Source organism: Venturia canescens, chromosome 8 (assembly GCF_019457755.1).
Source record: "Venturia canescens isolate UGA chromosome 8, ASM1945775v1, whole genome shotgun sequence".
In the NCBI taxonomy this organism is placed as follows: domain Eukaryota; kingdom Metazoa; phylum Arthropoda; class Insecta; order Hymenoptera; family Ichneumonidae; genus Venturia; species Venturia canescens.
The window spans coordinates 16,449,466-16,464,303 of NC_057428.1; the positions used below are offsets into that span (position 1 = coordinate 16,449,466).

The 14,838-nt window shown below is 39.2% G+C and overlaps 1 protein-coding gene across 1 annotated transcript; it reads left to right on the forward strand.

Moving 5' to 3' along the window:
• The first annotated feature begins 5,900 nt into the window (after positions 1 to 5,900).
• On the forward strand, positions 5,901 to 12,672 carry LOC122414368 (Mitochondrial aconitase 1). Its single transcript, XM_043425584.1, has 8 exons — positions 5,901 to 6,087; positions 7,424 to 7,578; positions 7,725 to 7,891; positions 7,997 to 8,752; positions 9,290 to 9,492; positions 9,817 to 10,379; positions 10,826 to 11,174; positions 12,016 to 12,672. The coding sequence occupies exons 1-8, from the start codon at positions 6,055 to 6,057 to the stop codon at positions 12,154 to 12,156; spliced, it is 2,367 nt and encodes a 788-aa protein (XP_043281519.1). The 5' UTR covers positions 5,901 to 6,054; the 3' UTR covers positions 12,157 to 12,672.
• The last annotated feature ends 2,166 nt before the right edge of the window (positions 12,673 to 14,838 follow it).

A 14,838-nucleotide genomic window follows, 5' to 3' on the forward strand; every position in this document is an offset into this window, starting at 1 on the left:
TACAAGCGTTAGCTCGAGTTACCAAATGTATGAGCATTTTTTGTGTTCTGCTCACTTAAAACGAAAAAAATCAACAGCATTTTAATCTGTTAAATTTTAGAGATAATCTTGAGATTACGATTATTAGAAAATATTGTAAATTAGTGTAACTCTGTTCATTTCACTAGAAAAATTTCAAAAAAAACTAAATGTAAGGAAAGAGTCTCCGTACAGGATGAGGGCGTGAATGAAGCCAAGGCTACCGGATTATCTTTAAACAAAAACAGTAATAGTGTTGAATGGATTCTCTTATTCTGCTGGAATCGTCGTTTATTTTGGGTTTCGAGACCGTGATAAGAGCGTTTACGTGACAAAAGGTCCCTGGTCAAAATATCCCAGGGACGAAATATCCCGAGACACAATATTCTCTATAATTTTGTTTAATGATTATTTGTTTTTTTATTGTTTTTATTTATTTATGCCAGGCAGGCAGGCAGAACACCACACCCAAACAAACAAACAAAAATACACATACACATTCAAACCTGGTTCCAACATAGTTTTGTTGATAATAATAATAATGATTCCTTTGATTAATAGAGATAAAAATATGCAAGACATTCAGTCTTACAAGTGTAGGATATTTTTAAATTCAGGATATTTTGTCTCAGGATCTTTTGACCGTACACCATAAGAAGGCCTTGAATTTTCCGATATTATACGAATAGTGGCAACATTATTTGGGTCGCGGCGTGGGCACGTTATGTAATGATTCTTAAGAGCAATCAAGATCTTTCGCGACGCGCTTAAGCTCATTATCTTTCGAATCACCGAAAGGAATTTCGTTTCGTATAAAAATGTTGTCAAAATCATGAAACTCGTCGTTCAATTGTTTTCTTCCACTGTTCGCGATTGGTTATTTCTTTCTTTAAATATTTTGGGTCCTCCTCAATGTCCGATATTTCAGCTTGGAATTCGTTGTAAAACGTGCATTTTTATCATTAAACATTTTGATAATTGAAATATATAATCACTCGTAATTGTGGGTATACAACGTTGATGGAATATACGAGATACCTTTTTTATTTCTTTCTTAGAGTCATTAAAATTGAATGATCGATGACAATTGATCGGCTGGCAGGCAAAACTAGTGAAATTGAGATAAAATAAATCAGGCTTTCGTTGGATCTGTTTCAATAATTTTCCATCTTTAATCATCGTTCCATTCGCTTCTTTGAATTCTTCATCCGAGGGACTCGATTGAAAAAAAATGATAACTGCCGTGTCTCGCATCCGTTCGCAGGTGCGAAAGATACTATAACGTTGACCGGTCTCGCTTGACCGGGCACGACGGTCGTTCTGCACGCATGATCGGCCATCACTGCCAATCGGACATTATGAAATAAACAATCACAACGTCGTAATACAAAACAGAACGACACTAGTACGAGGGCACGAAGATATGATTTTTCAGTAAGAAATAGTTGGAATTAAACTGACGTGAATTATTTGATATCGCGTGGACAAAAAGTTCGCACGTAGCGATAAATCGCTTATGCACAACCGGTCTAAAGCGCACATAAAGCACGATACGACCCACTGCATATGGACCCCGCGGGGACCTTACGTAGGACCGGCGAAAGTAAGAGTTCGATCTCGATCGCGTTGTAAAGTACGTCGGGAGAGCTCAAGGAGTAACCCGAGGCAGTTCGAACTTGGCAGGCCTCGCCCGCGGTATATTTTTCCGCCATTATTCTCAAGGAAAAGTAATGCAAAAGTGGAGGTCTGTGTGAGAAACTTAGCTGACACGAATGTGTGGACTTCTTGTATTTCCTTCCCGGTTGATCGCGCGGGGTCATTGGATCGTTGGATGAATAAAAACGAATCTGCAATTCGAGCACGACGTAATGATCTAGGATCATCGCGATCGAATTGAGGAAGAATCGGAGCCCTTCATTCGGAGAGTGGCGATGAAGAATTTTGCATAGTTTGCTCCTCCAGCATCAATTTTACGACTATCGCGAAACCATCGGTAACGAAGATTGCATACGTGTATTAAGGAGGCTTTGGGACACGCCTGAACGCCCCCTCGAACGCTGCTGTCTCTATTTAGCCGTAGGAACTGTGAGCAACGATAAAAAGGAAAAGTCGTTGGTGTAATAAAGCCTGGGAGATCGGGAACAGAAGCCAGAGATCGGTGCAACGGGCAACCGATTTGTCGCGATCTTATTGCAGCTGCTCGCCCGGGAAAGATTCGATCGAATCTCTCTCTCTCTCTCCCTCTTTGATCCCCGTTTATGTTTCTCTTAGGGGCTATGTGATTATGGACTTTATTATTATTTTTTTTTCCACACTAATAACTAGGTGCAGACATTGATTCCACACTTGAAATCGTATTTCACGATGGATTAGTATTATTCTGTCGTTAAGAGTTGTGGCTATATTATTCCTTGACACTCTACTTGGGAGGGTACGAATGCTAATTCGTAAGTCCTATTTCAGCCTCGTTTCATAGGCAAATATTTGATAGAGGTAGCACAGTTCAATAATGACTCAATATTATTTATGTGCTGTTTTTTTCTCTTCAATTCGCTCCTGCTACATTAAAACTACATCACGTTAGATTATTCCCCCATAAATAAGTCCATGGGATTTCCACGACTAGCTAACATGGTGAATTGTCTTACAGAAGAGGTGCTTGTCGTACATTCACCAGGTGATGATATTACAACTAACTTAAGTAGAATTCCACGGTATACTTGAATGTGTAATTTTAAATAGAAAATCTGGACTATCGTTGAGTGAAATTTGGATCATTCTCGATTTTTAATATCGTTTTTGTGTTTTTTTGTTTTTTTTTAATAAAGCTAATTTTGAATAAATGAAAATCATAGTTTTAGAATTGGTGGAAGAAATAATTTGTCAGGTGTTCTTCCAATTTATGATGAGCACGCGAGCCTCGTTGGTGTGACTTTGGAAAAGACTGGCCGATTTGAAAAAAGAACAGGTTCTCAAGTCGAACCGTATACATTCGTTCTCATCCGGTTCTGTCGCAACACGAGCGAAGTCTCTCTTGTATTTTCTATGTCCCTCGATTTTTTAAATTGTAATATGTTAGCAGCGTAGCAGAATCCCCTGTTCCCTTGGGGTCTCCTTTAGGAAACCTTTTATAACGCTTTACGAAGTGCTCGCTCCGGGATTTTCCCATGAACGCGTTACCTCAGTCGGACTTCTTTGTCTGACCGTCTAACTGAGAAAACTATGATAATTTTTAGACACGATAGCACCGTGTGTTAGTACACATGAAATTAAATTTAGTCTGCACAGTGAAAAACAAAAATTGAATCGAAATATTTGAACATTCGCCATTTGGGAATGCGTATTTATTTATTTTTTCTCTGAGCTAGAAAGTTTGAAATATTCACCTTATTCATTCAGAGCGAAGGCTCTGTTGGAAAGATAAAAAAAATTGTTGCGTCGACGTAAAATTTTGGTGAAGTTATGGAAAAAAATATTTAAAGTTTCCAAAGAAATTTGGTTCTCGGTGCAACTGCTTTTCTCGCGATAAACGAGCAAACTTTTCTGAATATACGAGGACTGGAAAATTTTTATTTTTGATTTTTTTAATGGCGTATTTTCGCACAATGATTTCTGCGCCGGTTGACAGTGTTAAGTGTACAGAAAGAGAATCAGAAGTAAAAAAGATTGCTGTAGCAATATAAACATGGAAACTCTCATAACATATTTCGGCTGATATGAAATAATTTTATTTCATAATTTTTCACTTCCAGTATCCTGTATTTATAATTTTCAATTTATCGTTAACCATAGCATGTCTCGAATAATTTTACTGTGTTCGCAGACTCTACGCACACTTCCAAAGATGCTCCAGAATTACCCAATTATGTTTACGTGTCCAACGATTTCGTGCACATACCCGAATATTTTTCGGATTTTTAATAATGCTTTTTCATTGGGAGCTGGCACAGATTCCACAGGGTCAGTGAGTTCTCTGTACTCAGGTGCCCGCAAAGTACGATCCTTTGCAAAAAATTCCAGAATTACGCCCTTTTCCATATAAAATAAAATAAAATGGATTTGGGATAAAATATAATTTTTCTTATAGCAACAACTCTGGAAAAAATACTTTTTTAGTGATCGTAAGAATGCGATTTTTTCTTGGCAATGCGTCGATTGGATTGAATCACAGTTCGCACCGAATTCGCCCTCAGGCGAGTTAACCTCTGGCTCATTGTTTTCCTGTTCACCACGCTCTCGATATAATCGAACATTTCGTTGTTCATTAATCTTTCCGCTAGCTTCGGATTGCTTCAGAAAAATCCAGGACAAGTTCCTGCAACCCTCGTGAAACCTTGACCAGTGTCAGAATTTCAAAGTCTTTGAAAAGGGAAAGGATTTCGAAGGGAATGGTTCGCAACCCCTGACGTCCTTGAGTATATCCTTTCTGTTGAATTGAATTTTTTTCTCATGTCTCATGAACATCGACGTCGTTGGAACTGCAGATGAATTCGTCCCACGATTTCATTTCTATTGGCCACCGGATCTTCGCTGGTTGGCAGCCGCGCCCTCGATCTCCCCTCGATTATTCAACGACTGGCTCGAATTTGCGAGGACGTCCTTGTTTGTTGTCCAGACTACCAATGTCCTTCGCCGGTCGAGATAAGCCCAGAAAACTTGTTGGCATGAATAACGTGCTACAGAATCCGAAGCTGATGCTCATTTTTGGGTGCTTTATCAAATATCGTATGTAAAAAGTACTTCTTCGACTTTGATTGATTGTCAGGATGGCTCATTTAAATATTAACAATTCTGCATTTCGACAGCAATAGTGCATCGGATTGCAGTAATATGCTCCCTTTAGAGGGCGTCTTTTGTTCCGGCTGTGGTTTCGCGACAGCTTCTCGATTGCTTTAAGGATGCGCGTCGCATTAGTCAGTTGACACTCTTTCCATATATTTTCTTAAAGGAATTTCTTCATTTTTTCATCGTGAATGAATAATATTTCAGTTTAGTTCATTGCAAAACATATTTTAATCCGATTCTTTCACAGGATTCGATAGCACATTGCGAAAAGGCAACTTTTGACAACGTCGAACGTACTCAGTTGACAGATTGGGCTCAGAGATCACCATATGTAACCCTGAAAAGTACAGCTGCCTCTTCCACTGACACTACTATGCAGGTTGTCGTCCTCAATTCAATATTTCTAATTCAGATGGCCGTTGACCATTAGATTCCGCGCGATTCAATTCATATAAATAATAGTTTTAATCTCTGACATCGATTTTAAAAATATATTAAATTTTTAGTTGAAGACGGTTGAAGGGGCCAGTGAGTCATTGTAGCCATAAGCGACATGTTAATTTCTGTACTTTTCGAATGTTAATATTTCAAGCAAACAGTCGATAAGGGGTATTGAAGTTTCACAGGCACAGAAAAGAAATCTTGAATTGTGAGACATAAAAAATTAGAGTGCTATCTAAAAACGCGCCTGTACATCCTTAACCTTATTTCAATGGTCAATTTTTCTTTCAATAAATAAAAAATGTACATTTACAATTCTTCAACTCAAACTTAGAGGAGTTTAGAAGACTTTTTCATTGTTTGGTTAATGAAACAGTTGAAAAATATACGAAGTAAAATGAATAGGCATCTTTTTTATCGACGATCAATAACGTTATCTTACGTCTTTATCATCACTCGAGAACATAACAGCGATCGGTGTTTTACCACAATAGGATAAACGAAAACTGACTCACGGTTCTGGAGAGGTCGGGACGATAGAATTCCATTCTATTTCTATCGAACCGGAGGTTGAACGCATGCGCGACCGTTTAACATTGCCAGAGAAGGGAGACGAATCTTACATGTAGCTATATCGAACAGGCTTTGAGGGTTGTGCTCAGTTCTCTTGTGGCCGGTTTGAGAAGGACTGCCACGCCGGAGAGAAAAAGCCAAAAAATATATATATTTTGAGCTCGCCTACGCCGTTTTATTTTTTGTCATCCCGACAACTGTGTTACGACATAATCGGAGTTCACCAATATCGCAACAATGTCGTACTGCGTTCGAATAATACGGGCTCAGGTAGGCCTCAAAAAAACGAGTTAATGAGAAAGAAAATTGCAGAGATAAAAATTTGATTGCGTCGTATCTCCGCGTATCGAGGGCCAGCTCAGCGGAACAGTGAGATAGCGTGTGAAAATCATATGACTTTTGTATCTCTCTCTTTTTTTTACTATCTCTCTCGTGACTCGAGCTCATTGCAAAGTTATACGATCAGTTTTACCTGCTAACCGAGATCACGTCGACCTCGTTTCTTGGGTCAATGAAGTTAATCGTTCAGTATGATAAACTTCGATTGTATGTAATCTCTCCGCCCCCGATTATTCTACTCTCAATAATTAAAGTTATTAGAACTTGTCTGTATCTTCCCTCGCCAGCAATGGCGATCTTCGATGGACCGGTTCGAAAGAAAAATAAATGTGAATGACTCCTTTCTGAATTATACGATGGTTAATTTTCAACCGGCTGAGTATATTCAACGTTTGCTCGATTCACATGAAAATTCCTTCGTTTCATTGAGATTTATCTTTCGATGTGCATTCGTCTGCTGTACCGATTTTAAAAAAATCGTACCATTGAGTAAACTTGAAACGCTTGCTCAAAGTCTCGAGTATCGGAGTAATATTCAGATCGTTAGTGGCTCAATGGAAGCTCTTCTGCATCTCGTTTCATTCACATTTAAATAGATTTTGGCATGAGAAGTTGCGAGTTCACATTTTGGCAGGTTACATAATGGAGCGGGAGAATACATATGTTGAATGCGCTTCGAATATGCTTCTCGAGATACACGAAGATTTCTCTCCACACTTATCAATATATCCTGTTGACAAATTTTTTATTCTCGTTCTTTGCCCCTCGTGACTCTTTTCTTCGTTTTTATTTTCTATTTTGAACAATATATAATTCGTAATACACCGAGTTACGACACTCCGTACACGCTAAAGTAAAAACTATCGGGTCTCGAAAAGTTCGGCCGAGCGCGATCGATAGGATGCGACGCCATCTTTGAATTCATGCACCAGATTACAGAAGTCTGGCTCCCCGCGAGATGACGCCGTTGGGCGCGAACATTTGAACTTTGCTTTCGCCGATGTTTTCCTTCTTTAACTTCGGAGCCACTCGCGTTCTATTTTAATATTCTTCGCGATACTTCAACGTTGCGTAATCTTTGTTTGTATTTGATAGCACAACTGTAACCTTATAAAGCAACTATGCAATAAAGTCAGTTTCAATCAGTTAAAAATTCTTCACGAAATATGCATGTTTTTACTTCTCAATAAAAGTCATGAAAAAATCGTATTTTTTAATGAGCTTTCTCTCAATCGTGCACTATTAATTGACACAACTTTCGTTACAGAAACTCACCAGCCTAGCTGGTGATATTCAACAAAGATGTTTCAGCGTGAGCCCTCTGAGCTTCGCTGCGGCCAAAGTTGCTATGTCGAAATTCGATCAATCTACATACCTTCCTTACGACAAATTGGAGAACAATTTACAAATCGTCAAAAAGAGGTAAATTAAATTTGTCCATAGAGCAAAACTTCGTTACTCGTATCTGTAATTTACGTAGACAACAAATCGAGGCAAATGTTGGACGCGATAAAGGTCTCTCGATAAGTCGTAATTTGAAAATACAAAATGTTAAAAAATCACTATAGGCTGGGAAGACCTTTGACCCTATCCGAAAAAGTTTTATACTCTCACCTGGACGAGCCCAACAAACAAGAAATCGAACGCGGAACAAGTTACCTCCGACTACGACCTGATCGTGTGGCTATGCAAGATGCCACGGCTCAGATGGCGATGCTTCAATTCATCAGCTCCGGTAAAATTAACATCGACCTTTTTTCTATGCGAAATAATGAAAAATCTAGCGAGCCAATGGCTAAATGAATATTGTCGCGGCTCACGAATGTTTTGAATTCAACAGGATTGCCAAAAGTGGCGGTACCATCAACGATTCACTGCGACCATTTGATCGAGGCTCAGGTCGAGGGTAATGCAGATCTCAAACGAGCCAAAGACACCAACAAGGAGGTTTACAACTTTTTGCAAACTGCCGGAGCTAAATACGGCGTTGGTTTCTGGAATCCTGGCTCGGGTATCATTCACCAAATTATCCTTGAGAATTACGCATTTCCGGGACTATTGATGATCGGTACCGATTCGCACACACCGAACGGCGGAGGGCTCGGTGGGTTGTGCATCGGCGTTGGCGGTGCTGATGCTGTTGACGTAATGGCCAACATCCCCTGGGAGCTCAAATGTCCCAATGTCATCGGCGTTAAACTTACCGGAAAATTGAGCGGATGGACAAGCCCGAAGGATGTTATTCTCAAGGTTGCTGGCATCCTGACAGTCAAAGGAGGAACCGGTGCTATCGTTGAGTACTTTGGGCCTGGTGTCGACAGCATCAGCTGCACTGGAATGGCCACGATCTGCAACATGGGTGCTGAAATCGGCGCTACAACTTCCGTTTTTCCTTACAACGGTCGCATGCAAGACTACCTTAAAGCGACCGGGCGCGCCGACATCGCATCCGCCGCTGACCAATATCGCAACAGTCTCTTGACTGCCGATGCTAATGCTAAATACGATCGGATTATCGAGCTTGACCTTTCGACTCTGGAACCTCACGTCAACGGACCGTTCACTCCTGATCTTGCACATCCCATTTCCAAGCTCGGTGAGATTTTTTTCAATAACTCATGAAAAACGCTGTGAGCATGAGAAGAATGCTACACAAAAAGTTTTTCCACGTTTATCTTTAAATTTATTCTCCGCCAATTAGTTTTTTGTGATTAACTTGTTACGGTTTATCACCAGACAGATTTTTACGAAAACTAACAAATTTCATTCCATTATTTGTTACGATCGAGTAAAATGATTTGTCTCAAGGCGCTTCGAACATTCGCATCATTTATTTAATAACAAATTTCGAGTTATCGAAAGAAAAATTGAGCAGACTCGGAAAAAAAATTCCTGCTTTGCTGATCTATCTTAATTTCTTGTTGAAACAAAACCTGCCGAATAAACGAAATATGCGTTAACTGAATGGAAATTTGGTTAATCCATTACCGAATTTGCTTGCTCCAATAAATATTGCTCCACTACGAAAACATCGTTGAACCAACAAAAATTTTGTTGGATCACTAAATTTCGTTTCTAAGTATAAAAAAGTACTACTTTTACTAAAATTTACTTGTTTCAATTTTTCAAACAGGACAAACAGCCAAGACGAGCGGTTGGCCCAACGAAATTAAGGTCGGTCTCATCGGATCCTGCACAAACAGCTCGTACGAGGACATGGGCAGATGTGCGAACATCGCCAAACAGGCTCTCAAGCACGGCCTCAAGTCAAAGTCGGCTTTCAACGTTACACCGGGGTCGGAACAAATCAGGGCAACAATCGAACGTGATGGAATCGTGAGTCGTGCAGAATAATGCTTTTTTAATTGACTGACAAAGACGAAGCAGCTTCTAAGTCAAATTATTTTTCCAATCTAATAAAAAATACTGATTTATTGGGGTAATGCACTTCCATATAGCATTCGTTGAAAATTCGTAACTGGTTCAAGGTCATTATTAGCTAATTTCCTCCAGTCTTTGCTCAACTAGATTATTTACAGAAAAATATAAAATCTTTTTAAATTTCTTGCTGTGATTTCATCGAAGAACAAAGAAATAGATAATTTTCACGCATTTCAACTAAAACAATGATTTTCCCACGTCAATGCTGGTCGACCTCAGGCTGCAACGCTCCGTGACTTTGGTGGCGTCGTTTTGGCGAACGCTTGCGGTCCCTGCATCGGTCAATGGGACCGACAGGATATTAAAAAGGGTGACAAAAACACAATCGTTACATCTTACAACAGAAATTTCACCGGTCGTAACGACGCGAATCCGGCGACTCACGCTTTCGTCACGAGTCCTGAGCTCGTGACGGCTTTGTCGATCGCTGGTCGCTTGGACTTCAATCCAGTGACTGACAAACTCAAGGGCAGCGACGGCAAGGAATTCAAGCTGGATGATCCCTACGGCGATGAATTGCCATCCCGCGGCTTCGACGCCGGCGCCGAAACTTACGCTCCACCACCCGCTGATGGCAGCAAGGTCAAGGTTGACGTTGATCCAAAATCTCAGAGACTGCAGCTCTTAGCACCCTTCGACAAATGGGATGGTAAGGATCTTACCGATCTCACGGTCCTCATCAAGGTCAAAGGCAAATGTACCACCGACCACATCTCCGCTGCTGGTCCTTGGCTCAAATATCGTGGACATCTGGACAACATCTCCAACAACATGTTCATCGGGTAATTCAATTTTTACTCGAGTTTCTATTTTCGTTCGTATGGTTCGTATGATTTACTGTTTTCCTTCATCTGTGCAGATAAATTTTTCATTCCAACGGTTGAAAGCTTAACATTCGTAGAGTTTTAAAAAAAATAATTTGCCTTTCGTTGTATTATTATCACTCTTCTATATTTTTTCGATCTGCTTAAAATGCAATGAGATTAAAAATAAAAAGGATTTTTTTCGTCGCTCTCATCTAAAGTACTCCATTCCTTGTTACCCATTCAGAAAGTCAATGTGAAAATCTATTTAGAAAACAATAGGTTCAATGCGGAATTGCAATTTCAAGTGCGGATTGAAAACCGCGAATAAAAAGTTCCAAAATTCATGACGAAAAGTCGGAATAGTGCCCAGCAGAATAAATTTATTTGATCATTGTTTTGAGATCATTCTTGTTTCATCTCAGTGCTGTGAACTCCGAGAACAACGAAGTCAATAAAATAAAAAATCAGCTGACCGGTGAATGGGGCGGAGTACCAGACGTGGCTCGTCATTATAAGAAAAATGGAGTCCGATGGTGTGCGGTTGGTGACGACAACTACGGTGAGGGTTCTTCTCGCGAACATGCCGCTCTCGAACCTCGTCATCTTGGTGGACGCGCCATCATCGTCAAAAGTTTTGCACGTATCCACGAGACGAATCTTAAAAAACAAGGAATGCTCCCTCTCACTTTCGCCAATCCCAGTGATTACGACAAGGTGCAACCGACCAGTAAGATCAGCCTTCTTGGGCTGAAGGACCTCGCGCCGGGCAAGGTATCAGAAAAATATTATTGTTTGCTTCTATTCTTATGTTAAAAAAATCATTTTTAATTTTCACTTCCATTCCATTTTACAAAAACTCTATCTTTAAATGTTAATTAATCTGAAATTATCACACTCAATGTTCCTCGATGATTTTTCGAGATTTCTTACTCGAGCCTCGACCACTTCGCTCTCGAGATTGAGAATTATTTTTGTGTGAAAAAATTTTTGAGATGCTCTACCAGAAAAACTGATTGATGTGTAGAATTCAAAATGTTGACCTCAAAATCACGTCATATATGATTTGTTATTCAATTCGGTCAAATACCTTTTGGATCGCAAATTGAAAACTGGGTTCGGACGTGAAATCAGCAGATTCGAAGGTCCCAAAAGCTAGATTATCGTGTATTTTAATGAAAAACTTGAATGACATGGACATTCATGGACACGAAACTGAAGAAGTTTACCAGCTAGCCAGTTGATATAAATCTGTTAAAACTATTCAAACTGGAATCTCTTATGAAAGTCTCAATCGTATTATTTTTTTTTCACTATTGACTGAATCCCTTCCGACGAAATATTACTTATTATCGTCCAATCCACAACTTCGAGAAGAAAAAAAAATCCTTGCACCCATTTCGTGAAAAGTAACCAAATTGCATAATTACCAAATGCTCATTTGAAAACTTTCCAAATTTTTTATCACATCCATTCATCCGCGAATTCGCTGAAATATAATTCAAGTCTTACCTCAAGATTAATAGTTCCAATCATTTATTTAATTCTGAAAATAGTCCTTAACACAGGTTCTTATAAAATTTTGTAATATGCGTTATCATCCAATTATTTGCAGCCCCTCAAGGCAGAGATTAAGCACAAAGATGGCAAAGTTGATTCGATCATGCTTAACCACACGCTGAACGAGCAACAAATCGGTTGGTTCAAAGCGGGCTCGGCTCTCAACAGAATGAAGGAAATTGCATCTGGACATTAGTTAAAGAAATGAAGACTAAGAATTGAACTAAAATTCAGGACTAAAAGTGCCAGTCCTTGGGCTGCTTGTTCCGAGAGAAGAAGCCAAAAATATTATACGTTCATTGGCGAGCCAAGTGGTTGCGAGAGATCTACATTCGTCAATCACGTGGAAAATCGTCTCAAGATCATGAGCTCGTTTGTCACAAGACCTTGTTAAAAAACCGCCATCGCGATATAGTTGACAATATTTAAATTTTCCCCTCTAGAGTGTAGCTATTAGACACTTCAATTAACAGCATCCATGTTGCCAATGCTTCGAAGAAATAACAGAAACGTATCGGGGGGAACAAGTGTGGAACATGGAAAAAACGACAAGTATGTCATATATATATATATAAAAAAATATATATATTTAGTGATAATATCTTCGCGAGATGCACAGGACTATGAACCGTTTCGAGTGGGGATGTTTTATAGAGAAATAATTATTATAATTATGAAAATTAAAAGAAACAAAATACGTTTATGTATTTAACTTGGTATTTTGAGTTATTTTCTGAGCTGGGTCTTTCCCAAATGTGCACGTCAAAGACACCACTTAACGACAGTTATATTTATGAATCACCATAATTTACTTTCATTTGACATTTTTCCTCGTCATTTTCGACCGATTTTATCTTTCAATTTCGTCAGAAACTTTGTCAAAAGATATATGCGACAACGCTATCGTGCTCGCTCCATTATCGTTCATGTAAATATCATTATCATCGCTATTGTTATTATCATAGTGATCGATAAAGTACAACGACGATGAAACTTTCAATGATCTCTCCAATTTTTCAACCTGATTTATTCGTCGTTCCTCGTTTAGCCGTTTGCTTCAGAAGACTTGGATTCCTATTTTTTTTTAGTTCTTTTCCGCACTGGACCGACGTTTGGATGAGAAATCATTAATATCGTGGGACAACGCCTATTCACCGGAATATCGTCATCGGGCTTGTACCATCCCATGATAGAAAAAAATGATCGACAAAAATTACCTTCCATGACTCGCTGTCTCTGGAGAGAACGTCTTATTTTTTTTTGCTTTTTTCATATGAAAATAAAATTGATGAGGACGTCACTTGTGACATACTGCAGCTTTCAAGAAATTCAGCTTTCTTTGCTAGCATTAATCAGAATGGATTAATAATCACCTTCGATTCTTATACAACCTTTCCTCCGAACAGCGACATGGTGACATGAGCAACGGAAAGGAATGCCTCGTGTTCAATGCTGAAAACGTCGATGTGATTCTAGCTGTGAAAAAGACTTTACAGGAAAAATGGACGCGAATTTCCATTGATATTTTATTCTCCGTTTGCAATTAGTCGATGAAATATTTTTCTTCTGAAAATATTCATTTTTATTCATTTTACGGTATCTGGAAAAATCGATCGGCACACAAGAGGAAGCAAAAGAATATTTGTTAAATATATTGCTTCAATCGTCGTTTGATAATTCTGCACGAATAGTACATTATTAAACCCAGTTTTTTCAATCCGTCAAGATTTTTCGATTACTGAAAATTTCACGATTCTCTTCAATTTCTCGTCCAAGTTGGAGCCAAAATGTGAGAACCTAATTTTTTTCACTCCAAGGGCCACTATTTTAGAGAAACTTCGGACAATACTTGAACGTCATAAATAGATTTCACCTCCCTAAAATATTGAAAAAATCGTTATTTTTTTTGCTTCATAGATATTGCAAATTCTCTCGATTATAAATTCTCCTTCAGCTGCTCCCGGTCCGCATTCTGTTTTTTACGATAGCAAGGTCAGTATAGTAATTGAGCCGGGGGCTACAGACTCGGCTCATATAATCTCGCAACCGTCGATTTTCAACTGCAGGCTCCGTGAATCCGCGCTTTTTTAATTAGGCGGAAACATGACCCGAACGGATCTCCGTCCTTCAACGTGAAAGTGGGATTGTGCATTCCGAACGAATTTTTCGACGGAAATATCTGGGATTTTCGCTTCCCTTATATAGTTGTTCCTGGCCAATTACGCGATGGTTTTCCCCTAGAATATTCATTATCTCGTGAAATTCCGAAAATGAATGATGCATCGAATAATCCTGTTCGTTATCGTCCGACCTTAGAAATGATATCGACGGCGTTCTCGTGCATGGATCTTTCTGAAACAAAAGCTCAGTGAAAAAGCGCTCTGCGCAGTCGTCATTTTGTTATGATTCAATGCAAAAAAATGTTCTCGATAATTGATGAGCAGTATAATGAAGAACTTTGCATAAAATTCTAACCGGTTTGATGGCTGCGACGAAAAAAATGTTCACAAACTTTTATTTCGCCCTTAAAAGTTGGTCAATTTTGTATCACCACGAATTTGACAGAAATTTAAAAACACTGAGTTCGTCCGGATTGCACGTGACGTTTACGTTATAACAAAGAAGCGTAGGATAAAATAGCAAATTTTCTGGGACCAGAAGTGAACCGGTGTCGAATTTTCAGAAGTTATCAAAATTAATGAGAATCGGTACGGTGCACTGCACCCATTATATTCTTCATAGAGAGGGTCAAACGTACATCTGGTCACGTTTCGATAGTATTCCTACCACGCACGAGGCTCGTATCCTTGGTAACATATCGTAAACACTAGAAACCCTCGTGTGCATTTTCACCTGGATGATTGTTATGTCCACAGGT